At 39.6% G+C, this 23,846-nt stretch overlaps 7 protein-coding genes across 7 annotated transcripts; 5 read left to right on the top strand and 2 right to left on the bottom strand.

Moving 5' to 3' along the window:
- The first annotated feature begins 2,419 nt into the window (after window positions 1-2,419).
- LOC108068839 (lipase 3) lies at window positions 2,420-4,703 on the top strand. Its single transcript, XM_017158657.3, has 3 exons — window positions 2,420-2,826; window positions 3,236-3,967; window positions 4,247-4,703. Exons 1-3 carry the CDS (start codon window positions 2,722-2,724, stop codon window positions 4,646-4,648), a joined length of 1,239 nt encoding a protein of 412 aa, XP_017014146.2. The 5' UTR covers window positions 2,420-2,721; the 3' UTR covers window positions 4,649-4,703.
- A 2,275-nt stretch (window positions 4,704-6,978) lies between these two features.
- On the top strand, window positions 6,979-9,401 carry Snx1 (sorting nexin 1). Its single transcript, XM_017158660.3, has 5 exons — window positions 6,979-7,263; window positions 7,472-7,575; window positions 7,634-8,519; window positions 8,575-8,727; window positions 8,789-9,401. The coding sequence occupies exons 1-5, from the start codon at window positions 7,078-7,080 to the stop codon at window positions 8,837-8,839; spliced, it is 1,380 nt and encodes a 459-aa protein (XP_017014149.1). The 5' UTR covers window positions 6,979-7,077; the 3' UTR covers window positions 8,840-9,401.
- A 635-nt stretch (window positions 9,402-10,036) lies between these two features.
- osi (electron transfer flavoprotein regulatory factor orsai) lies at window positions 10,037-10,888 on the top strand. Its single transcript, XM_017158644.3, has 2 exons — window positions 10,037-10,218; window positions 10,317-10,888. The coding sequence occupies exons 1-2, from the start codon at window positions 10,177-10,179 to the stop codon at window positions 10,530-10,532; spliced, it is 258 nt and encodes an 85-aa protein (XP_017014133.1). The 5' UTR covers window positions 10,037-10,176; the 3' UTR covers window positions 10,533-10,888.
- A 1,033-nt stretch (window positions 10,889-11,921) lies between these two features.
- On the bottom strand, window positions 11,922-17,229 carry LOC108068830 (carbohydrate sulfotransferase 13). Its single transcript, XM_017158642.3, has 3 exons — window positions 16,815-17,229; window positions 12,554-13,025; window positions 11,922-12,497 (listed from the first exon to the last, which is right to left on the bottom strand). The coding sequence occupies exons 1-3, from the start codon at window positions 17,100-17,102 to the stop codon at window positions 12,268-12,270; spliced, it is 990 nt and encodes a 329-aa protein (XP_017014131.2). The 5' UTR covers window positions 17,103-17,229; the 3' UTR covers window positions 11,922-12,267.
- Window positions 17,184-19,760, bottom strand: LOC108068831 (serine/Arginine-related protein 53). Its single transcript, XM_070211503.1, has 3 exons — window positions 19,258-19,760; window positions 18,182-18,253; window positions 17,184-17,591 (listed from the first exon to the last, which is right to left on the bottom strand). The coding sequence occupies exons 1-3, from the start codon at window positions 19,726-19,728 to the stop codon at window positions 17,184-17,186; spliced, it is 951 nt and encodes a 316-aa protein (XP_070067604.1). The 5' UTR covers window positions 19,729-19,760.
- A 336-nt stretch (window positions 19,761-20,096) lies between these two features.
- Window positions 20,097-20,867, top strand: LOC108068773 (mitochondrial pyruvate carrier 2). The gene is made up of 3 exons (XM_017158527.3): window positions 20,097-20,284; window positions 20,342-20,382; window positions 20,512-20,867. Exons 1-3 carry the CDS (start codon window positions 20,179-20,181, stop codon window positions 20,785-20,787), a joined length of 423 nt encoding a protein of 140 aa, XP_017014016.2. The 5' UTR covers window positions 20,097-20,178; the 3' UTR covers window positions 20,788-20,867.
- Window positions 20,868-20,999: 132 nt separating this feature from the next.
- On the top strand, window positions 21,000-21,780 carry LOC138912906 (mitochondrial pyruvate carrier 2-like). Its single transcript, XM_070214658.1, has 3 exons — window positions 21,000-21,188; window positions 21,245-21,285; window positions 21,387-21,780. Exons 1-3 carry the CDS (start codon window positions 21,080-21,082, stop codon window positions 21,600-21,602), a joined length of 366 nt encoding a protein of 121 aa, XP_070070759.1. The 5' UTR covers window positions 21,000-21,079; the 3' UTR covers window positions 21,603-21,780.
- Window positions 21,781-23,846: the final 2,066 nt, after the last annotated feature.

Here is a 23,846-nt window from a genome sequence, read left to right as displayed (position 1 = left end):
ATCATCCTGGGTGCAAGTTGTTCGCTTTGTGACTGCTTGCTTTTGGCCTTGCCATCAATTAGAAATGGTAATAGGATATTGTTATATTTAGCAATATATAAATCAATCAAATATTTGGGTAAATTTTATTTAATTAAATTTAATGAGTTATTAAAGTTTGTCTTAATATATTTTGTATCCAAAAGTTCGAAGTTTTCATTCATATACCTAATACTCTTAGTCATCTTTATTATTAAATGATTTTACTTTATTGTCAATATCATGCATACATAAATACCTATCAATATCTTATACATTTTCTCCTCCATCATTTGTTTATTAATCACATATTCACAGACAAATGCTTGTAAACCTATATGCACAACGTACACATTTGACATTCAACTTTGCCCTGACCCCAGAAAATAAAGAAAAATAAAAGACAAAAAATAAAAACAATTTTAAGGGCAGGTTGACTTGACTTGGCAGATGGCTTGTAAGTGGCTTTTTGACTTGGCCATTAACGCAAACTTGACACATTGATGACAACGTTGTTATTGGCGCTATTGCCAACGTTTTTGTTTTTGAAATCCAAGCTGTCTGTCGCCTAACACTTGGCTATATCTGCGGATATATGTGGCTATACGTGGGCGCATCGTAACTCTAGATTTATGATAAGTCACGATTTTCCAGCTGGCGGATGGAAAATTGTTTCAGGCTCGAGAGTAAAAAAGACGAAAAACCAACGTTTTTATGCAATCGAATTGCATTTTGGCAGACAGTCGGTCCTCATCAGGCAGCCAATTAAGTTGTTTAATTGAATTGCAAGTAGAAAGTGCCGAGAAAACCTAACGAGATGAAGAAGGCACCACAAAACAATTTGGCAAACGAGCTGAAAAAAGGCAATGAATAATTGTGGCTTAAACAAGCGTTTATCAACAAAAAAAAGTTTTTACTGATCTAAATTTTAAGGATTTACAATTTAGGCAATCATTTTTAAAGGGTTTCATCTTTTTTTCCATTCTTTCGCCAAAGTTCTTACTTATAATGTTCTTAAATTTTATATTGTTGGTAAACTAGCTTGCATTTCCTTTAAAATGTATTTCCATTTCTGTTGTCTGGCCGCCCTTAAGTTTTTTTCAACTTTTCTTCCTGAGGGAGTTTTGCAGAGAACCTCCCTCTGCACTTCACATAATTTCAATGAACCGCATTTACGTTTGGTTCGGTTTATCTCTCTTTCCTCTGAATTTCCGACGGCGTCGACATTGCCGTGACAATACCGAACTCGTATCCACACATATCACCCGTAGACAGAAGGAGCGTGGGATCGTACACTGTACAAAATATGTATGAGAATGGCCAACAAAAGAAACCTTTTTTTAAAACTAAAACATGTCCCAAAAATTACTCATACGAAAGGAATGACAGTTACGATTTACTTTAAAACTTTTTTAAATTATTAAATTGTGTTAAAATAATTGTTTTAGGAAAGGGGGACTAAAAAAGCAATTGTTATTCTAAATCTACGCCACCTAAATTAAAATTACTTTTTGATCGAAGGCAACAGTGCGTATGAGTAATAAACTTGAAAGCCAATTTTCAGACCCCAAAAAACTGTTTAATGTATTTTGGTGTTTCCTGAATTCTGGCAAATAAATTCTATATAGTTTAAACATTCTATATTAAAATTTAAATTTAAAAATAAATATTAACTTAAAGAGGTGTAAAAAAATTTAAAACCAAAAATGTATATAGTTTTTTTCACTGTAGTAAGACTTTGAGCAGCGAACTCGTGGAGACCGAGCGTCATCGATGCTCGCAATTTGTGGCTTTCGCCACGCTTAATGCCAATCTCAGTGGGTGCACCACCCAGTCACCACCCCCTTAAAACCACCACCCACTGCACCGCCCAATCGGATCCCCTACCCCGCAGCCATTCTGCTATCTTGCCGCATTACAATTCACTGACATAATGCAAAAATCGCAGCAAGTCAGGCGCAACTCGTTGATAGGCGTGTTCTGCAATTTCTGTCTGATTGGGAAAAGGACCTGGTAAAAGGGAGGCAGTATTGTGTATTGCATTGTGCCCTAAAGGATTCAAGGAATTTCGTGAGTGGTGGTGGTGGAAGTCCCATAATGGAGAGAGCAAGCTAATTAGATGCTTCGTACGAGCTCCCAAAATAGCATTGTTAGTTCCTCATTGTAGAGGTAAACCTAAGTATAATGGAGTACTTAAAATTGTCGTTTAAATTTATGACCAGTGATGTTTAGAGAAAAAAATCTTTTTTTTGCGAAGAAACAGGTTTTAAGCCATTATTAGGTGTTTTTTATTGCTAATAAATATGCATAAAATCGTCTTAAATTAAGCTATTAATTAACGTGTAAAATCATAGGTTTGTGTTTTTGTTAAAGACTTAATTTCACTTGAGTCTAAACTACCCTTTCGAGTATCTAGTAATTGTATTAGGTTTATTGCTGTTGAAACCCATAAAATCATTAAACGTAGCCCCCTTGGTCGCGCTTATCGATTCACGATAATCGCCTTAAATAATCCAATTGGACAGCGGAAAGTACATAAATCTTGGATTTGCGGGGCGCTTTTCTGGTATCAGGGAAACACACTAATAAATAGCCTCACTCGACTTTCAATCTATAGATTAGATTCAACTGAAATTGATTAATAAGTATTTGCGCAAATGCTTAGTCGTACGACCGATCTTGAAGACAAAAGTTCAGCCCGAAATGCTGAGTAGAGTATTTACTATATTAGCCATTGTGGCTTTAACTAGAGCTATCGACGATTTTGATCCTTTCATTGATATACCCTTCCAGCGGCTCAAGACTTCGGTGGGTTTGAAATAGAAGTAAATATAATATATTTAATTAAATACGGAAAATAAACCTCTGATCGAGAATAGTTTAATAAATTAAAAAAGTGTGTCGAGATCAAAATGATATCTATTTTGAGTGAATTTATTATTATGTGTGATATAATAAGACACTTATAATAATACATTTTCCCTTCTAAAATATCTTAACTTAAATAGGAACTTTGTTACGTAATCCAATAAAGATATCAATTTAAAAATGCATATACCATAAAGTTTATAAAACATTTAAATAAACTCTTTTTAAGATTATAGTATTTAAATGTTAACGATTATGTTTTAAAATCAGATCCCTAATTTTGCCCTAATTTTTCTTTAAAAATATTTACCCATTTCAAGCTGCGATTTAAGTTTGATTTTCGTTGCAGGCGGAGCGCATTGCCGAGCATGGCTATCCGGCCGAATCGCATTTTGCGGAGACCCCGGACGGCTATGTGCTGAATCTGTTCCGCATTCCCCACTCCCCGAAGCTAAACAATGGCGGGGAATCCGAATCCCCTCGTCCGGTGGTGCTCATCATGCACGGACTGTTCAGCTGCTCCGATTGCTTCCTGCTCAATGGACCGGAGGATGCGCTGCCGTATAACTACGCAGATGCGGGCTACGACGTCTGGCTGGGCAATGCTCGTGGCAATATCTACTCGCGGAACAACACCAGGCTGGATGTGAGGCATCCGTACTTCTGGAAGTTCAGCTGGCACGAGATTGGCTCCATCGATCTGCCCACCACGATTGACTATATCCTGGATCTCACGGGACAGCAGGCCCTGCACTATGTGGGCCACTCCCAGGGTTGCACCTCCTTCTTCGTGATGGGCTCTTATAGGCCCGAGTATAATGCCAAAATCAAGACGGCTCACATGCTCGCCCCGCCCGTTTTCATGGGCAACACCACGGAGGGACTTATTGTGAGCACGGCTCCCTACTTTGGACACCATGGGATTGGTTCCACTCTCTTGGAGAACCAGGTTCTACTGCCCCAGAACTCGTTCATCCAGAGGATATTGGACACCACCTGCAGCAATCGGCCCATTTTGCTCAGCTACTGCAAGACTCTCGCGATGCTCTGGGGAGGTCCTGAAATTGGAAACCTAAATCAGGTGAGTGCCACCGCTCTTGAACTAAGTAGAGAAAGTTTATATAGTCGATGGAAATTTTTTTACGATTTTAAGATCGCTGGTTCTCGAAAAGAGCAATTTCTTCTTGATTTGAAGAACGTTTCTTCTTGAAAATGTTTAAGGTCAAAATAATCAAGTGACGATAAAGTGATCACTACTTTCTGTTTCGATTTTTTTCCTGGGTGTACTTATAAAGCTTTTATCGATCGTTTTCATTAAAAAAACTTTAATATTTTCTTTTTATTTAATTTTATTTTTTAGACTCTTCTCCCGCAAATAGCTGAAACTCATCCCGCTGGAGTCTCCTCTAACCAGGCCATTCACTACATTCAGTCCTTCGCCTCAAACGAATTCCGTCTGTACGATTGGGGAAGCCGCAAGAATTTGGAATACTACGGCGTGGAAGAGCCCCCGGCATATGATCTTACTAAAATTACCTCTGAACTTTACCTGTACTATGGTTTGTCTGATGGTTCAGCGAACAAGCAGGATATCAGCCGACTGCCCGACCTTTTGCCCAATTTGGCTCTGCTACATGAAGTTCCCGATCCCACTTGGGGACACTTGGACTTTATATTTGCCACAGAGGTCAAGAAGGTTATCAACGATATGGTTTTGGATTATAGTAAGGCCTACGATGCTAAGGAACCTCTGGATAAATAAAAGTTAAATTTAATAAAATCTTATAAAAATATATTGAGTTATTCTGAAAGTACAAGCTAAGTTTAAACTAAGAATGCAAATCCTACATTATTATTATCTTATTTGTGAGAAATATTACTAAGTGAGTGACATTCTGAGACAGTTTTAGCCAGAATGGCAAACGTGCCGGGCTAATTACCAGCTAACAAGTGTCTTCTGGTCGGGTTACCTCATCCTCATCCCCGTCTGCCCCATTCTCCCAACTTGGTTTGGTCACGCCTCTGTGATGTACAACTTTTTTCCTCCCGGTTTGTTGACAAACATTATCGCTGTCTGGATAACGTGGTTAGCTGGTCTCATCTCCACTTACATAAGCCCTTCCCTTTCCCATCCTCAACCCAAATTGCAGTAATTAGCACTGGGATCTCCACAAGTCGGTTTGTTTGGCGGTTTAGTTGGGGCAGTTGCAAATATGCTTATAATGATGATTTATGTGGCTGTGGGGGTGGTTATCACTCGGTTGAATAAGCGACCAGATAAATTCAATGATAGGGGACAATTTAAATTTTAATTTCTGGAAGGAAAGGGAATTTAATTGTCATGGGATTTTTAAATCATATATTTATTGGTGAAAATTTGGAATGCTAAATGATTTCCTATCGCAGGTGTTAGTGTTATCAGCTTGTTAGATTAAGAGTTAGTCTCAAATCGCTTCAAGTTCAAAGACTCCTGGTGCAGTGAACCACCTAGATAATTAATTGACTCTAAGTAATTCCCATTCGCTGCTCACTCAGGAGAGTTTCGCACTTCGGATGGCTTTGCCTTTGCCTTTGCTTTTACCCCTTTGCCTTTCGGCCATTAACCATTAAAGCCAGCCTGGCGGCAATTAAACCACAGCTCTTTATTAATCGCGGACCGCTGATGTGGAAGAGGATAATGCCAGTGACGAGGCTCAAGTGCGTCAGCAGACGAAAAAAATGCTCAAAAAATTGCAGATCATCAAAGGCAACAGGGGAATAAAATTAATAAAGTGTAAAAGGATTTTGTCTCGCAGACATCGGGGAGGTTATAAATCTGCCGGTTGCCCCCTCTCTCCAAAACCTGAACCCATAATCCTTTATTTTCGTTTTCAATTTGTTGGAAAAGGCAAACAGAAAGTGTTAAAAGTATTTCTCATGCGGAAAATCCACAGTGACTGGCCAAGCGCTGGCAAACTTTTCCCGGCCTTTCCTACCCTTTTCCCTTTTCCTTGCCTCTTCTGTCTTTTCCTAAGTGGCTGCGACACTTTTGTATGCATAATTTAAACAAAAGTCGCCGAAAAACTAAGGGGTGAACTGCGAGAGAGAGCGGAAAAACAAGCAGCAGCAACAGAAAGTTGCAATTGCAAAAATTGAAAAATTTTCCGCATAAAAATATGCGCCAGGCATGAAAATATCCGGGGAAAAACAAGGGAATAATCAGAAAATAGCTGGAAATCTTGCTCGCAGCCAAGATGTCGACAAAGTGTCGCGCATGTTGTTGGCCAAATGTTTATTGTCGAAAAGTTAAGCAGAATGCAGATTGCCGCAGAAGAAAAGGGTGAGAGGTCACAAAAGAAATATCACCACCTTTTTGGGACGGTTATTATGACAGTAATAACCTAGTTTGTTTTTTTAAATCACATAATAAAAATCATCTGTGTCTCGCAATTTCTTTCCACTTCAGTCCAACTTTTTCTTATATTTTTACTTCGACATAAGTCTTTCTAATTTATGGTCCTAATTGAATTTCCATTAATTTGTCCTGCTTTCTCTGGAAAAGGAAAAGAAAATTTTGTTTGCGCCAAAAAGTTACGGGTTTTTAGAGTAATTAAATCTGCATTTGCTTAATCAAAAACAAAACACAAATTATGATGTCTTTAGGAAAACGCTTTTTGATTTATTTAGGTCAAGTTTCCAAGTAATTTTTCAGCTTTTAGTGTTTGTAGAGAAAGCTAATTTTAAAAGATAAACAAAATGTTTAAAGTAAATTCGAATTTATAAAACTATCAAAAAGTTAAGGAGAACCTAGCAAATATAAAATTTGTTTCAAGTAACGGCTTTTTTCTATTATTCAATTTTGTCTATAAATGTAATTGTTCCATCCCTATGAAATTTATTTAACAAGTACACAAGTTTTTTTTAACAAATGTAACAAATTTTGTTGTCCTTTTTGTCGATAAATAATATTTTACTTATTTCAAAATGAGTAAACTTTCCTGTAACGGTTTACTTTCAAATCTAAACAGTGATTACCAAGTCACGTAATGCAGTATTTTTATGATTAAAAATAAATACCAGAAGCTTTCAGCCAGCTTTTCTGCTAAAAGCGCCTTCCGCACTCTGGTCACACTGCTGCAGCGACGTTAAAAAAATTAAGTCCGATAATTGCAATTAATAAAATTAGAAAAAGCGCAGCAACAGTCAGATAAAATGGAGGTGGAAAGCCCGGAACACACGCGAGACTTTGCCGAGGTGGACATCAACAACGGGGCGGCGGGATCCGGTTCGGAAGACGAGGAGGAGGAGGTGCCAGCGCCGGGCAGCGTAACTCTGGACCGAAACGAAAGTGATCTATTTGTTTCGGCTTTGAGTCCCAGCAGCATCGGGGATATCCATGTAAGTAGCGCCGATAAACCCGGAATAACCCGCATCCGGAGGTTCTATACTAAATTAGCTAGAATTTCGGGGCGTCGGTCGCTTTATCAGCGTTCGCTTTGTTTGGCTTTGTGGCTACGTCACGAGTGCCGCCCACCAGCAAAGCTTGTTGCTTTCTGGAAATATATCCCCTATATAATCCCCTTTTCCCATCAAAATTACCCCCCAGCCGCTGCAGGAGGTGCTCACCGAGGACGGCGACTACTTCATCAGCATTGTGGTCTCGGATCCGCAGAAAATCGGCGATGGCATGGGCTCCTATTTGGCCTACAAGTGAGTCACCCCGCCTTATCATAGAAAGAGCATATTAAATTACATTCATTCTTATCAGGGTGACGACCAAAACGAACATTCCCAAATTCAAGCGCAGCGAGTTCAGCACCCTGCGTCGCTTCAGCGACTTCCTGGGCATCCATGATCTGCTCGTGGGCAAGTACATGCGGCTGGGTCGCATCATTCCGCCGGCGCCCTCGAAGAACATCATCGGCAGCACCAAGGTCAAGATTAGCCCGCAGCAGAGCGAGCCGGGCACCCCGATGACCCAGGAGTGGGTGGAGATCCGCCGGGCGGCCCTCGAGCGATTCGTTCATCGCACAGCCCAGCATCCAGTGCTGCGCGTCGATCTGGACTTTATGAACTTCCTGGAGAGCGACCAGGAGCTGCCGCGTTCGGTCAACACCTCGGCACTCAGTGGAGCCGGCGTCATTCGGCTATTCAACAAGGTGGGCGAGACGGTGAACAAGATCACGTACAAGATGGACGAGAACGATCCGTGGTTCGATGACAAGATCACCGAGGTGGAGAGCCTGGATGCCAATCTGCAGAAGCTGCACAATGCCATGAAGTCGCTGGTCACCTCGCGGCGGGAGCTGTCGCTGCTCACGGGTCTGGTGGCCAAGTCGGCGGCCATGCTGAGCACCTGCGAGGAGCACACCGGCCTCTCGAGGGCGCTGTCCAATCTGGCCGATGTGGAGGAGAAGATCGAGCTGCTGCGCTCGGAGCAGGCCAACTCGGACTTCTTCATACTGGCCGAGTTCATCAAGGATTACTTGGGCCTGTTCGGTGCCATCAAGTGCATTTTCCATGAGCGCGTCAAGGCCTTTCAGAATTGGCAGTACGCACAAATGCAGTTGTCCAAGCGGCGGGAGAACCGCGGACGCTTCGAGCTGGCCAACAGGGCGGATAAGCTGGATCAGGCCCAGCAGGAAGTGGATGAGGTACGTCTGCTTAACCCATTATTTATTCTCTTAATAATCCCAGATTTCTTTGCAGTGGCAGGGAAAGGTGCAGCGCTGTCAGCAGCAGTTCGACGACATTTCCGCTGAAATCAAGCGCGAAATGGAGAGATTCGAATTGACCAGAGTTAAAGACTTCAAAGTAAACATTATCAAGTATATCGAAGACCAAATGGCGCATCAGCAACAGGTATACTACGCATACTTATAAGCACACGCACTGTGGGTTAATAATCTCCCCTGCCTTTCAGATCGTCAGCTATTGGGAGGCCTTTGCTCCGTTCGCCCGCGACATTGTTTAACTCTTATTCCGTTTATCGATGCATTTCCAGTTACTTTTTGAATAACCAACAGCTATGCGCTATTCAGCGGGACCAAATTCGTTCTTAATCTACCGATTTGGAGCTACAATTTCGCCTTCAGCACTTATCTTGCAATTTGCCGCGACAAAGATCGTATTTTTATTCCTCTCCAGCATAGAAAAGTTCAACTTTATCGCTGCGTTCACATTCACAAAGCCAATATCTCTTTATTCGTACACAGTAATTATTATCAAGGCTTTTATACATTCACAGAAAGCTGAAAGTTTGCTGCAGACTCCCAGTTCTGCTTATTCTCATTCTAAGCAAGTATTTGGTATTATCTAAAACAAGGCAATGATCTGTTAGTTAGATTACAGTGAAGAAGACTCATTGGCCGTTTCCAAATTGAAGTTTATACCATGATGGTCGGGAAGTGGTTCTTCCCCGTTTATTGTTGGTATATTTATGTATTTATATATATATATATTCCTATTAAAACATTTTGTATCATGACAAAGAGAGCATTTCAACAAATAAATTTGTAAATATGTATAGATGTAAATGGTTGTTGTGTCTTGTTGTACACGTTCTGTTATGTTTTGAAAATTTTTTGCTTTCTTTCGAATTTTTTTTTTTCGTTTAAAAATGTTTTTCATTTAAAAGTATTATTTTATTGTCCAGCTAAATAGCAAACAACATTCAAGTATATTTTTAAAAATATTTATTTTAGAACCATCTTAAACACGGGGCAACTCGAGTATAGAGATCTTTTTATAAAAGTATTTAAATTGCATATCGGTTATATTTCATATTTTTTAAAGATTTTTTAAATCTTTATAAAATTTAATCCAACTAAATTCAGAAAGGTAAAACCAAAAAATTCATTTTTTAATTTAATTTAATTCATTTTAAAATCCTAAGAACAGTAGGAACTTCAGATTGGTAGGACTGTTCATAGCTCAATCACTATTTCCTATATTTGCCTCTATAATTATTGATTCTTTAAAAACCGCAAATTCTTAAGAACAAGATGATATATATTTGTAATTATCATTTCATTTTTAAATTAATTTATGTGGCAATGGAAACAGGCTTTGATTGGCGGGTCGACTGAAACTGATGATGTTGGATAGTGGGAATAGGCTATAACCTGACTGTAGCTTGGCTACCATCGCTATCGGGGAATCGGAACTTCATGACGCGTTAGACCCTTTCCGACAGCCGTGTGATTCACTTCTCGAAATAAATTCCTCGAAAGCTGGTAAAAAGCTGCTGCAAATTAGTTGATAACTTGCATTTAACAAACAAACAAATCCCGCTGCACTGAACCACTGGTGATGTCACAGCTGCGCTCGAAAGTCATTACCCTCTACAAGCACGTAAGTTCTGTTCTCTGATGTTTTCCGGGTGGCACGTGCACCCAACCTCCACCCAAAACTCAAAAGACCGCCCACTGACATTGCGTAAACACTTGCAGTTGCAGTATTTGGGCCGCGAATATCCCGGCCTGAACGGGCCGCAGAAGTTCAGGAAGCAGATCCACGATGCCTTCATGAACCACAAGGATGAGCAGGATCCCAAGAAGATCGTGGCCCTGCTGGCCCAAGGACGCTACCTGGCCAAGGAGGTGGAGGCCCTGTACTCGCTGAAGAAGTACCGCAGTGTTAAGCAGCGCTACAGCTACAATGACTAAGTGACTGAGCGGGCGGAACGGAGTGAAGAGGGCGTGGCAGCGATGCGGAAATCGTGGCGAAAATTCAAGGACTGAAACGGAAGATGAAGGTGATACGGGGGGAGGAGGAATCGTGAGAATATGATATGTTTGCCTTGCTTGTCGCACACAAAAAAGTATCACACACACATATAATATATGCATATTGTTCGGCCAAAGCAAAGTCAACCCAAAAAAAAAAACAACAATAATAATTTCGAATGTCTTGTCAATGTCCAACTTAAAGTTTGTTATTGAGGCAGCCAAAAAAAAGCGAAAAAACGGACGTAGCGAATAAACGAAGCAGTCATTGAATAAACCAAAATAACCAAAAAGAAGTCAAGTTAATTGAAGGCACTGGAAAAAAGATATAAGATATTTCAGTAACTTAAGATCGTATCTAAATTCCCTATTCCCTATAAACCGTTACTTTCTTTCCGCCGGAAGGAGGGGCCTGGCAGGTGTATGTTTATCTGGGTCTATTTCGGATATGTCGCTGTGATAAAAGTATCTATCAGATATTTGCCGCCTTTGCCAACATTCCCCGAATGCGTTGGGCGCCGTCTCGCCTTCGCTTATTGACAATATTGCGTATTTAAATTCATCTGACCGCTGATCGTGGGTCGCCCCCAAGTATATATGTAAGTTTATAGCACACGCTTACCACTAATTGTCCATGTCTTGGTGATAAACAACCTACGGACGCCGTCGAGTTGATTGAGCTTTTGATTTCGCGCTGACGAAAACATGAAAGCTTCTTCGCAATGCAATTAAAGGGAGATTTTAAAATACTCAAATACTATTCAATGTTATCAGCGGGCTTTTCACTGATAACACAAGTGCTATAGTGTCATTGTGAAAAGCGCACGATCATTGTAAGTAATTCAGTGGATTTTTACATTATAAGCTGTCGGTATTTGGATTGATAGGCGGTTTGAGAGAATCTCGACCAAGAAATACCTCCTAATCTGATTTTTAATATAATTTTAAAATATAAATGAGAAATTCTAGGCGTTAGTTAATAATTCATTTGCCTTAACTATTTATAAAACCGAAAACACTGGACTATTTTTATTTTTTTTTGAGAAATCTAGTTTTTTATCTAGAAACTAATTGTATCTATTGGCCAATTTAAAATACATTCTTCAATTAAGACGCAAGAAGTTTCAACGAATCAATATGTTTATGTGGTACAAAAAGATATGGGATTTTCAAAAGATTTATCAAATACTCAGTATAATGATATTGTGCATACAACCACTTCTCAATTAAAATTAGATTTGTAAAATGAAAGTTGTTCAGCATTGAACATTTCAACTGCAAATAAGCGGAAAAACAGTCCTTTGAAGGTAAAAAGAAATCTTATCGTACTTCAACTTTGCATACATTTATATTTTTAAACAATATTGGATCCATAATGTATAAATTAATTACTATTCAATGACATATTTTGAACATAGCTGTTTCCTAAAATATTTTATCTTATTTACTCTTGCTTAACATAACTAATCCATAGAAAAACAAACATAACTTAGTAAGAACCTACAATCGAAATCCTTGGAAACATTTGTGCGCGGGGAGGTATATAGAACTAATATAATATTCGCATTCGGAGTGCACTTAATTCTATGAATCCTAGCCTAAAATCACAATCTTTTCCAGTGGAAAGCGTTATGGTGGAGACTTGGAAATATAGAGAGAGAGCAGGTATTCGCAATCAGCCAAACTCAAAGCCAAGGACCTCGTCCAATGCATAATCGAATAGCCGGAAGTCCTCCTCATAGATATCGTACAGCTTGCGTATGGCACCGATGGGCAGGGGATCAAAATAGGTGCGCAGATTGGCCCGTGTGCTCGACGGTTTGTGGCCAGTGGGGAATGTTAGGTTGTTGGCTCCGGCCAAATAGAGGGCCAAAGCAGAATCGTCCAGCAGAGTGTCGTATTTGCCTGAAAGATAAGTTAATTAGTCAATGGTTTCTTGGAAAGAGGTGGTTTAAACTCACCCACTACATTGTACTTCATCACACAGGGATTGCACAGCTTGGCTATGACCTCCCAGTGCTCGTTGTAGTCCGACTGATTGGCTCGACTTAGCTCGGGAGTGACCAGATATTGGATAAACTCCCCGAAGCTTACATCGTCACCGTGCTCCAGCGAATCGTTACTGGCACCCGGCCGCAGCTCCTTCACGATTTGGCGACCCACCCGCGACTGGAAGTACCTCGCACTGGGGGAATCCCCCTCCAACTTATTCCTATAAGCGGAGAGTAGCCTTTCGAAGGGATGTCGCACCAGAATAAAACGTGTATACTCCTCGCTAAGCACCTGCTGCTGTTCCGCTTCGGATAAATCGTACAGTTTGGTGAACATCCCCACGGAGTGCGCCAAAGATCCCGGAATCTGGAGAGGATCGGTTCCGTTGTGCCACTTATCCGTGAGCATCATCAGCACCCGTTTCCAGTTCGTGCAGGCAACCTGGAAAACAAAGATTTATATTTTTGTTTAGTTGAACACAATTCTTCGGGCAATTAAACCAAATAAACAAGAAAAATAATTTCTTTCTGCTTACATTATGAAGTATTTCAGACCGAAGGTTAAGTTTTCTTGAAGAACTATATGGATTTTGTGGCTAGTGGGTGAATCACCTAATTCTTACGCATTTCACAAGTAAACATAATTATAGGGAACCACCGATAAGCAGGAATACATCAACCCTTCTTCCATAAAAGTGTACATGAGTGGTTCCGATAGATAATGAATTGATAAATCTATGTGCAGGTGTCATTCTGTACACTCATTTCCAAACTATTCACAACTTATTAATAGTCATTAGAACTGTTTATGAATGGGTAGATTTTCTAATGACTGGCTATTATATTGCAATTAAATTTAATGATCATTAAATAGAGCGTTAATAAGAAATAACCCATTCTGTCAAGGCAATTAATAAAATCAAATTGGCTATTAATATATACATAATTATTAATTAATTAACATTATTAAGTTTCAACTGGGACATTTTTAAAAGTAAGAACAGGGCAAATCGTTATATCTTTACAATTAAAAAAGAGGTCACCAAGTCAATTTATATTAATGTAAATATTCCAAATCGAAAGCTGCTGAAAACAAAATCCAAGTTACGTTCAAGAAACAAGTGACCCGGTAATAAAAATTAAATTTTTATGGTTTTCATTTTGCCACTTGCTGAGGGGTAATCGTTAAATAAAATCTCCTCCAAGTATGATGAGCCTAACTGCTTTGGTTTTAATTGCCCAGAGCAATAAATTATAATTTTCGCCAAGAGAGATGAACGGATGGGTTTCCCTACACTCGGAGGCATTGGGCAATAAGTCAAGTTGTTGAAGTCAACTAACGAAAACCGGGGAACACCAAGCACATACATAAAAACGTGCCCGGGTCTATATAAACATTTGGTTGCCCCCCCAATTAAACACCGCAAAAACATTTCACATTACAAAAGCAAACAATTCCATATACAGTAAATCTACGTTTAGCAGTGAGTAAGGTGAAAATGTGAGGCAATATACAGAAAAACACAAAAAGATCAGCGGCGAGGTTAAGATATGTCAAGATGTCGATTCAAAGTGAAATGGATAAATTTTTTATAAACAAACACTAGACAATTTCAGTTGAAAGACATATTCCCTGTCACTAATCCTTTGTGATAGCCTGTTTATATCAACTTTCTAAATTTTCAATCGAAATCCTCGAAAACTTTTTTACTGCTCATTCCCATTTTCCTTTTTTTTTTTTAGCGTTAAGTGTAACTAACTAGTTTTGAATGTTTAAACAACTTTCAGTACTTGAAGAATTGTCAATATGCCAGATGAAGTAAAATGCTTATTGTCGGTCTTAGTTGTTTGTTTTAGATCAGCTTAAACTTTTTTGAAGTGCACATTTAAATAGATTTTTCAGAAGCCTAGCACTTTAAATAAGATGTTTTCGTTGGGACATTGCCTTAAATAAACCACAGAAGTAACACAATATCCAAATTCATAAATCTTTGATGTGTGAAATATTTATTTTCTGTTTTTTCCTTTGCAAATTGAATATAAATATTGTCAAAATCGAGGTTTATAGATCCCTTTTCAATACAGATTGCATGATCACTCTAAAGGTCGGCAAAATGTAGGGAAACCTCCCCGTACGTAAGCAGTAATAAACGCAACAAGTTGTATCTAACGCAATTTCTTTATGGCCATTAAGGCAACACGCGATGGTCGCATAAAAATTCCGGCCAGAGTGGCGAGCCCCCCTTTTTGAGGGGGGCCAAGGGGAGGAGCTGGTGGAGAGGCTATTGGCCAAGGGTAAACATAAACAATTTACGACTTCATGGAAGAACGAGCCGGGAACATGTAAAGCTGACCACTCAACAAGTGGCGAATGAGAATGCGAAACCAAGCTAAGCAATTGTAAGCTGAAATCTGTAACCGTTCCACTGACCCCTCCTGCGTGGTGAAATCGAAACCAGTCGCGCTTATGTTCGATGATAGTCATTGAAGAAACGCCAAGATAACAGGGAACGTGTGTCGAGGTATTCAGGTGGCATGTTCCCCAGACACGCCCCCAGGCAAGTGGAACACTTCAATGGCATTGTGTGTCTAACAATCTATGATAATCTGGCCGGGGACTGGCTTTAACTAAGTGGGTTCCATGAGATCGGATTGTAAATAGTGTAATTATCTCACTACGACAAGTACTTCAATCTTGATTTGTATGCAATATTTAAAAAAAAATTGAAAAAGATTAATACAGCTATTTTCTTGAAATAAAAACTATTATTTCTAACTATAAATAATCTTAGGATCCAGGAAGTAGAAGATTCTAAGTAAAGGGCCCACCGACAAATAAATTTCCAATTAAAAAAAAAGGTAATACTCAAAGATATCAATTGCTGCGAACAATCAAAGTAAATTGTCAGAAGTAAAGGTTCAAAGGGCAACGGCAACATGAAACACTTGGCTATTTCGGTACCACGCTTGTCACAACTCACCCAACTTCAAACACCTCTAAGAAACCGGCACCTGGCAATCTAATCTCATAGTTTTAGTTTGATGTTTTCCAATAACTCATTGGTTGATAAGAGCAAAGCCGTAAAGGCCATTTCCTATAGCTGATTTCCAAAAAATTTAATTTCCTAATCCAATTAGGTAAATATCAATAAGAGGCTGCTAAAATGGACACTACAATAATTTAATAAAAAGATTATCTCTAGCTATGGACGTCATAGAACGACCTCAAAGAACCTCAATAAAAAAAACCAAAATCTATTTTAAAATTTCTTTAAATCACGCTTATCAAATGTATTCAACTAGTGAGACAGAACGTTTCAAGGCATTGATCTTTGACTTGCGAACACAAAAGATTTGCGATTTAAGACGACTGGCAAATGCAAATGAAATGGCAACGACTTACAGAATAAATGGCCTATAATTGCTGCCCATTTGACAGAGGTCGTTATTGCTGCTCGCAGTGGAATTCTTGCCGCTGTAATTGATCGTTAAATCGCGTGGAATCAGCACTATATTGAATGCACATATATAAAGCTGACACGAGAATTGACTCCCCTTTTCGATAAGCCAGAAGTGGCGCAAGCTTAGCAATCAAATGCACTCGTAACGAAACCCCCGTATAAATCTACTCCAGCTAGTCGCACTATTTACAAGGATTTTACAGCTCGAAATCAGATTATTTGGAGGACTGCCTGCGATAGTTTTTGTGGGCCAAATAAACATTTCATCAAAAGTCATTCATGTCGATGCCACAAGTCGCAAGATCAACAGAAGCTCAACATGTGCTTCAAATGGAAAATGAAAAAAAAAACAAGTTTCTATAAACAAAGCAGAGGCAAAAACTGAAAACTGAGACACAGATGCGGATTTTTGACTAATGCTTTGTGGTTGAGGTTTTCAATGAAACGGCACATGGCAACCGCAAACAAAATATATTAAAGAGAATTTTGTTTAGTGATTGCTAATGTTTGATTGGCGATCGAGTTTAAGTGTCTGATAAATAGGAAGATTAAAGAATTGATATAGACGTAGATTAAAGATAAAATGAAAACCGTTCTGACATAAAAAGATTATGCAAATGATTTTTAAAATAAATTTAAAATGAATTTACCAAACCCCTACTAATCAAAATGCATTGCTGAATAGCCCATTTATGCAAAAAAAAAAAAATGAAACGACGTTCCCCTGTCTCGGACCTTAATTTGCCGAGCCAGCTTTTGCTGATTCATACCTTAGGCACATAGCAGTATAGCAGCTTGTGCTCCTTGTCCACGATCATGTGGTCCATCTGCAGCTCACTGAGGTCCTCCAGCGTTTGTGCGTGATCCCCCAGCAGCTCGCATTGCCGCTGCATGTACTCCTGCCGCTGGATATTGATGGTTTGGGTCAGCTCCAAACTGCGGCGAGTGATCTTGACATTGTTGTTGTTGCCATCCTCGAACGGCAGGCCCGAGGTGAAATTTGCCAGGAGGGAAAAGCCGAGTGAAATGCAAAACGAAAGCCAAACCAGTTGATCCATATTGACCGCGATTTTCTGCCCGACTTTCGAATCGGATGGTTGACAATCGTTGGAGACACTATCATTGGGTTTATGTTCACTTTAACTCTGTCGCTGGCGCCCGAAATACTTGACGCGATGGACGAACTTCAGGGTGGCGGCGTTCTCAATGCCCAGCTCCTTCAGGGTGGCCCTGCCGCTGGAGCGTCGGTCGTCGATCGGCTGATTGGTGTCCACGTTGAGCAGTCCGAAACAGCGCCATAGAAATCGCCACGAGACGAACGCGCGGTGATCGTGCCCGTTGCGCTGAGCGGAATGAACTAACTCGCCGGTGGAGCTGGCCACCACAACTGGTTGTCTCTGCCGCCGATCGTCGGAGTCGCCGTCGTCGATTCCCCGACGCCGAAGACGCTCTTCGTTCCGTTCGCGTTGCCTGCGCTTGTGCTGGGCGCGCGAGATCAAAGCAATTGCCCTCTTCAACTGAGCGATCGTCGGCTGGCGCTGGTGGAGCTGCAAGAAACCAAACGGAATCAGAGTTAGAGAAGAGTCGTTTGTGAAGAGTTATAAACGGGTATTTAAGAGAGCGTGCTTAAGTCTTGCTTAGGATATAGGAATTTTTTGGCCAAAAAAATCTCTTAAAAGTCATGCTCAGTTAAGGAGTTTAGTTAGAAGTAAAATCAGTTAATAAATACAAGGAATTATTAGTGTTAATTACTGTAGTTGTCAATAAACATATTAAATTAATTTAAAAGGTAAAATTTTTAATACAAATTTAATCCTCAACTTGAAGCAAACATGACTTAAAAGTTATGCTCAGTGAAGAAGTTTAGTTGGAATTAAAATCAGTTAAAAAATGTAAGGAATCATTTGTGTTAATTACTCTAGTTGTCAATAAACATATTAAATTAATTTAAAAAGTACAATTATTGTTACAAATTTAATCCTGAACTTGAAGTAAACATCTTTAGAAGCTTTTGCATGTTAATGACCCAATTTCCCTGCCGCCTCAGAGGATGACTTTCGGTCCGAGAGGCTAATTGATAGGCATTAAAAGCGAGTGCAAGCAGCTGCATTTGGAATCGATTCAAGGAAATACTGACCACCACGGTGAGGGTGCTGAGTCCATCCCGCTCCACATGGATCGTTGTGGCCTGTCCCTCGGCGATGGCTATCTGGAATTATGAAATATATGTATTAGTATCTGAAGCAGTGTGCAATGGGACCGCGTAACGGGAACAGAGTTCCTCATAATAAAAGTCCACCAATTAGCACGTTGAGGCAGTAGGTCAGTAGTCAACGGCCAATATTGGTGACGAAAGCATTGCAAGAACGAACAGCTCAAAGTGCTAATTGCAACCAGTAATAGTGAGTTGGAGGAGTATCTGGTTATATGGATGGCTAAATGACGCTTAATGATATTTGCTATTCGTCTGAATTTCAGGCGATCTACTTTTGTCAATCAGAATTAGCACTATAATCTTTGATATTTTGCAGAGGGTCTTTTATTATGCAGATTAGGGCATTTTAAACGTCATTTTCCGAAAACGTTTGGATTTGATATGAAAAGTGGATCAGCTTAACAATTTACAAGTAAAGAAAGTAAAAAAGTTATTCGATAATTGTGTTAAAAAAAATATTTCTTTACAGTTAAGATTGATTGTGACGTGGAACTCGGACTTAAGGGGCCCCTGAAGTGGAAATTTTACTTTATGGGAGTCTCCTGGGAGCTTCTAGTATAGTTTGATAAATCAAATGACTTATAGACTTGTTTTAAATTTTACAAAATTAATAAAAATAAATAAAATAAAAAAAAAATGTTTCATGAAAAAGCTTTAAACCGAAATTAAAGCATACAGTGGACAGTAGCTTCCATGAATAAATAAAAGTTATTTAAGAATCTAGAACATTTTTGGATTTTCCGCTTTGGTGTCGAATTGCGAAGACATGGGCAAAGGTTTGCAATGGGGACGATTTTTTTGTGGGTGATGACACTTAAGTTTGTATGGTACATTTACTTGGGAGCACCCAAATATCTTGGAAAATTAGAAATGGTTGGGGAACATTTTTGGCTGTGTTCCTGCGTAATACCATATTAATTCCAAACTCTAATTCTATTTAAAAAATATTTTTGAATATTTAACTGGCATTAAAAGGTTTGCCTAGATGATATTCTTACCTCCCCCTGAAGCTCGGTGGGCGTTATGTCGTGGGGAATATCCGAGAGACACTCGAAGTCCTGCAGGATTTGCCGTAGTTCCTGAGAAGTGCTGGCCAACATCGCATTGTGTTCGGAACGATCGAAGTCGTTTCGCACACGTCGGGCAGTTGGAACCTCTTGGGGCTTCCTTCTCCGCTCCTTTCGCTTTCCCTGGATCTTCTCATTGCGATTTCGGGCTTCTCGTATGGCAGCCTTTCGTAGATTTAGTGGCATTTTCTGCAGTTTCTTGTAGGTCAGGACATTGCTCCTTTTTCTCCTCTTTTCCCTGTAAGGTGAGCACGGCGAGCGATCTCTTCCTCTTTCCCTGTGTGGAGAGCGTTCCCTCCTTCTTTCCCTATAAGGCGAGCGTTTTCTTCTTTCTTCCCTGTGTGGCGAGCGATCCCTCCTCCTTTCCCTGTATGGAGAGCGATCTTTTCTGTAGCGATCCATTATTATTCCGCTTTTTTCGTTTGTTTTGCTAATTTATATGAATTTCGATAACAAATAAAAACAGCTGTTTTTATTATGTTAGTAATCGGTGCTATCGATATATCGATATACTAGAAATATAATAAGTAGCTATCGCTGGTATCGATATATCGATAGACCGCCAAATGAGCGCGCAAATTTGGATTTTGCAAGTTTGGAATATAATACAAAAATTTAAGTTATTTGATTAATTTAAATTTAATTAATTTAAAAAACGCCCGTCTCCAAATGAACTAATTTGAATAGTTTACACTAGTTATTTTTCTATGACAACCATCTTACATATTTGCATCTTTTATTTTCATACTTAAGTTTTACCAAAATATTTACCATAGTTCACTTTGCCTATCAATTTCAAATTCCTTTCTTTTTATTTAATTTTATGTTTAAAATTCTTTGTTATCTTTAAGAATGTCCAAAGGCACAGGACCTTTGTCCAAGTTGTATAACGCTACTATTAGTGTTGTAGATAAGATTGTTCCAAACGCAGTACAGCCACTTTGGCAATCCCCAGCAGGTGAGTTAATCCATTTATTTTTATCAAATATACGAAAAATATGTTCCATTTGCTTAGGTCCTCGTACAGTTTTTTTTTGGGCTCCAGCGTTTAAGTGGGTAAGGTTTAGTTAAGTTACTTAGAGAGATATTCATGACTTTAAAATTTCTAAGAGTTCTTAAGTATTTTACAAATAGATAATAATATTTGATTTAATTTTCCATTAAAAATAATGATCATATTTCTAGACTTTGGTGCTGGCGGGTCTGAGTGATACTCTAAATCGTCCTGCTGCGAACATATCGCTCAATCAGTGTGCCTCCCTGGCAGCAACTGGTTTAATTTGGTCCCGCTACTCAGTGGTTATAACGCCCAAGAACTACAGTCTTCTGGCCGTTAATGTAGCCGTGTTCTTCATCCAAGGTTATTTAGTGGTCAAGCACCTAAGATGGCGCAATGAAAATATCCGGAATGCTGTGAACAAGCATAATAACTATCCGATCAACAAGGAGGATGATTGGTAACAAGGTTCTTAAAAAATTCTAATACGTTGAATTATAAATTCCTGATAAATAAATGTGGAAATGATTGGATGTGAAATAATTAAAATTATATTACATGTTAACTTTTATGATATTTGCCTAATTAAGACTGTACTTTAGAATTTTCAGAACAAGGTTTTTAAAACAGACCCAAAAACTTCTTATACTTAAGTTTTAACAAACATTTTAACCTTCGTTCGCTTTGCCTTTCGCTTCAAAAAAAGAAAAAAATCTTTTTATTTAATTTTATGTATAAAATTCTTTGTTATCTACAATGATGTCGAAGGGCACAGGACCTTTGTCGAAGTTGTACAATGCCACTATTAGTGCTGTAGATAAGATTGTCCCTAACGCAGTGCAACCACTCTGGCAATCTCCAGTAGGTGAGTGGATCCAATTAAATTTGTCCAAATATTTAACCAATTTTTCATTTATTTAGGTCCTCGCACTGTGTTTTTTTGGGTGCCAGCGTTCAAGTGGGTAAGGCTTAGATAAGTTCTTATAGAACTTTCATGACTTTCAAATGTCTCCAAGTTTTCCAGTATTTAATTCTCCATTAAACATTGTGTTCTTATTTCTAGATCTTGGTGCTGGCGGGTCTGAGTGATACAGTGGATCGTCCTGCTGCAAACATATCGCTTAATCAGAGTGCTTCCCTGGCAACAACTGGTTTACTTCAATGCCGCTACTCAGTGGTTATAACGCCCAAGAACTACAGTCTTCTGGCCGTTAATGTAGCCCACTTCCTCATTCAAGGTTACCTAGTGGTCAAGCACCTGAGATGGCGATGGGGATAATAACATCCGGAATGCTGTGAACAAGCATAATAACTATCCGATAAAAAGGCTCTTGAAATCTCTACTATGTTGAACGAATTTTAGAATTAGGTATTTTAGAACTGACCCAATAATTCCTTAGTTTATATTATTTTTAAAGACAGTTGTCGGAAGGCAAAACAATAAAACTTTTTCAAAAAGATTAGAATGCTATGCATAAAAGAAAAACTCAGAGAACCTTAATTCCAAAAACATTACATCCTTGGTAGTAATCCGGAAAGGCCAAATAAAACCACCATCATATTTGTTGTGCCGCTCTGAAGCTTTACAGTTTTTATTCCTTTTTCTCTTATGCATTCTTGTAATCATCCTGGTATAGCTTCTGCTTGAAACTAAGAACTCTATCGTTAAACTAATGTGTCACGCCCCCCGTTGGTCTGGGGGCGTTGGCTTGGGCATGTGACTTACGACTAAATAACTAAGATGTAAAATGTAAATAATATAGGAGACTGTTGGCATAATGTCTAAGAGATTTGGCAATCGGCTTGGGGGGTCCGGCTGAGGTCCTGGATGCCGTGCTTCTCTGGGCCTTCGTACGGCCGGGATAGGATAGTGCGCACAAGCCCCGATTTGATTGGTGCTTGGTCGTCCTGTCGCCGGTCGTCCTGCAGCCAATGCGCTGCCTCCGAAAAGGACTCGTCGTTGGGAGGAGGGGGTTGTCGTCCTCTCGGGTTCCGGGGGTTGTAGTCGCTGGCAGCCCGGCAATGCAGTCGGCAGCACTTCCCTTGCCCACTCGCACACACTCACAAACTTTGACTTTGGCCCGCCAACAGGCGTATACTTGATATATTACGTATACCACCCGATGCGCATGTGAGCGGGGCAAAGAAGAAGTCTTGTTGATTACAAGTGCTAGTGTGGATGTGTGTGAGGGTCCGCTTGAAACGTTGCCAAAAGAAATGCATTGCAGGGCTGCTGTTGTTTCTCCCCCGTTTCCCGGGGATTCCCCCTTTGGGCCGAACTTCGTCGTCGCCGTGCATTGCCATTGGTTGGTCAGACCTTCGGCAGTTGCAGCGGAAAATCGGCTCGACTTTTGGGGTCTCCTCCTCAATTGGCCAACGAGGCTTCCTTTGGGCCTTCAGCTGCTGCAATAAGGGAGAGAAAGAGGACTTATATTAGTTTTGGCTGCCAAAATAAGGCTACATAATCATTTTTTAGAGGGAAAGGGACTTAGATTTAATCTGGAAACCTTTTTGGGCATTTACCAACGCGGTAGATAAGTTGCAGTGGCAAAGAAAGGATCTTATTTTCTATATTATTTGCGGTAAATTGTCCTTAAAATAATGTTTTACGTTGAATTAAAAGAAAACTAAAACTTTTTGATATACGTTTTTTTTAGTGTTTGAAAATGATCAATTACAAAGTATTTAAGCTGAACAAGGTAAATTCAAAAAGAATTGGGTTGCCAATAACTAAATAAAAGTGTTTTCCTATGCAAAGTTTTAAGTATTCCATAAAATATATTTTTACATAAAAAGTTAAAAAATAATAAAGAGAAACTTATCTAATTTTTTAAAAATTCTTTTAATTTTCGTTATGTGTTGAAAATGACATTTTCAAAAATGAATATAATATTATTCCTTAGGCCTTCATCAATGAAGAGATATTTTATCACAACTCATGCTGGGCTTTCCCGAAACTTTATTCATCCCGCTCATCTATTCTTATCTAGAATTTTTATAGACCTGGGCCACTGTGCCACGGTGGTGGTGTTGAGCAGTGGAATGGGTAATGGGCCTCTGCCAAGATGGTAGCTTGCCAAAATCTTGCCTAGAATTTTTCTCACGCTCGCTTCCAAAAAAAAAAAAAATAACGAAAAGTGTAGGAAAAATGATGGGGAAGAAAGAAAGCATCTGAAAGACGGGCGGGATGGCAATGAACTTTATTGCGTAATGCGGAATCTTGGCAAGCGGCTCGATGAGATTTCTGCGCGGGGAATCCCCCACGCCGATGCTGTCATGTAATTAAAGCGCCACCTGCCGGCCGATGCGTAAACAAATGAAGCCGACATAATTTATGATCATGGAGTTTTGCCAATAAGTTTCCAAGACGCGCGCCAGACACGCCGTCTGCTGCGGAGATCGTTTGGCGGAATGAGCCACTATCCTCGGCACCCTCATTATTCTGTTCCCCTGGGCCAAATGACTTCGGGAGAGTTTTCCCATTGACTTAGGTCAGGAACTGTGTTATTGAACAGCTGCCAAT

The sequence above is a fragment of the Drosophila takahashii genome, chromosome 2L (genome assembly GCF_030179915.1).
Source record: "Drosophila takahashii strain IR98-3 E-12201 chromosome 2L, DtakHiC1v2, whole genome shotgun sequence".
Taxonomy (NCBI): Eukaryota; Metazoa; Arthropoda; class Insecta; order Diptera; family Drosophilidae; genus Drosophila; species Drosophila takahashii.
The sequence above is the reverse complement of the archived record's forward strand: the minus strand, read 5'-3'. Positions and strand labels throughout refer to the sequence as shown.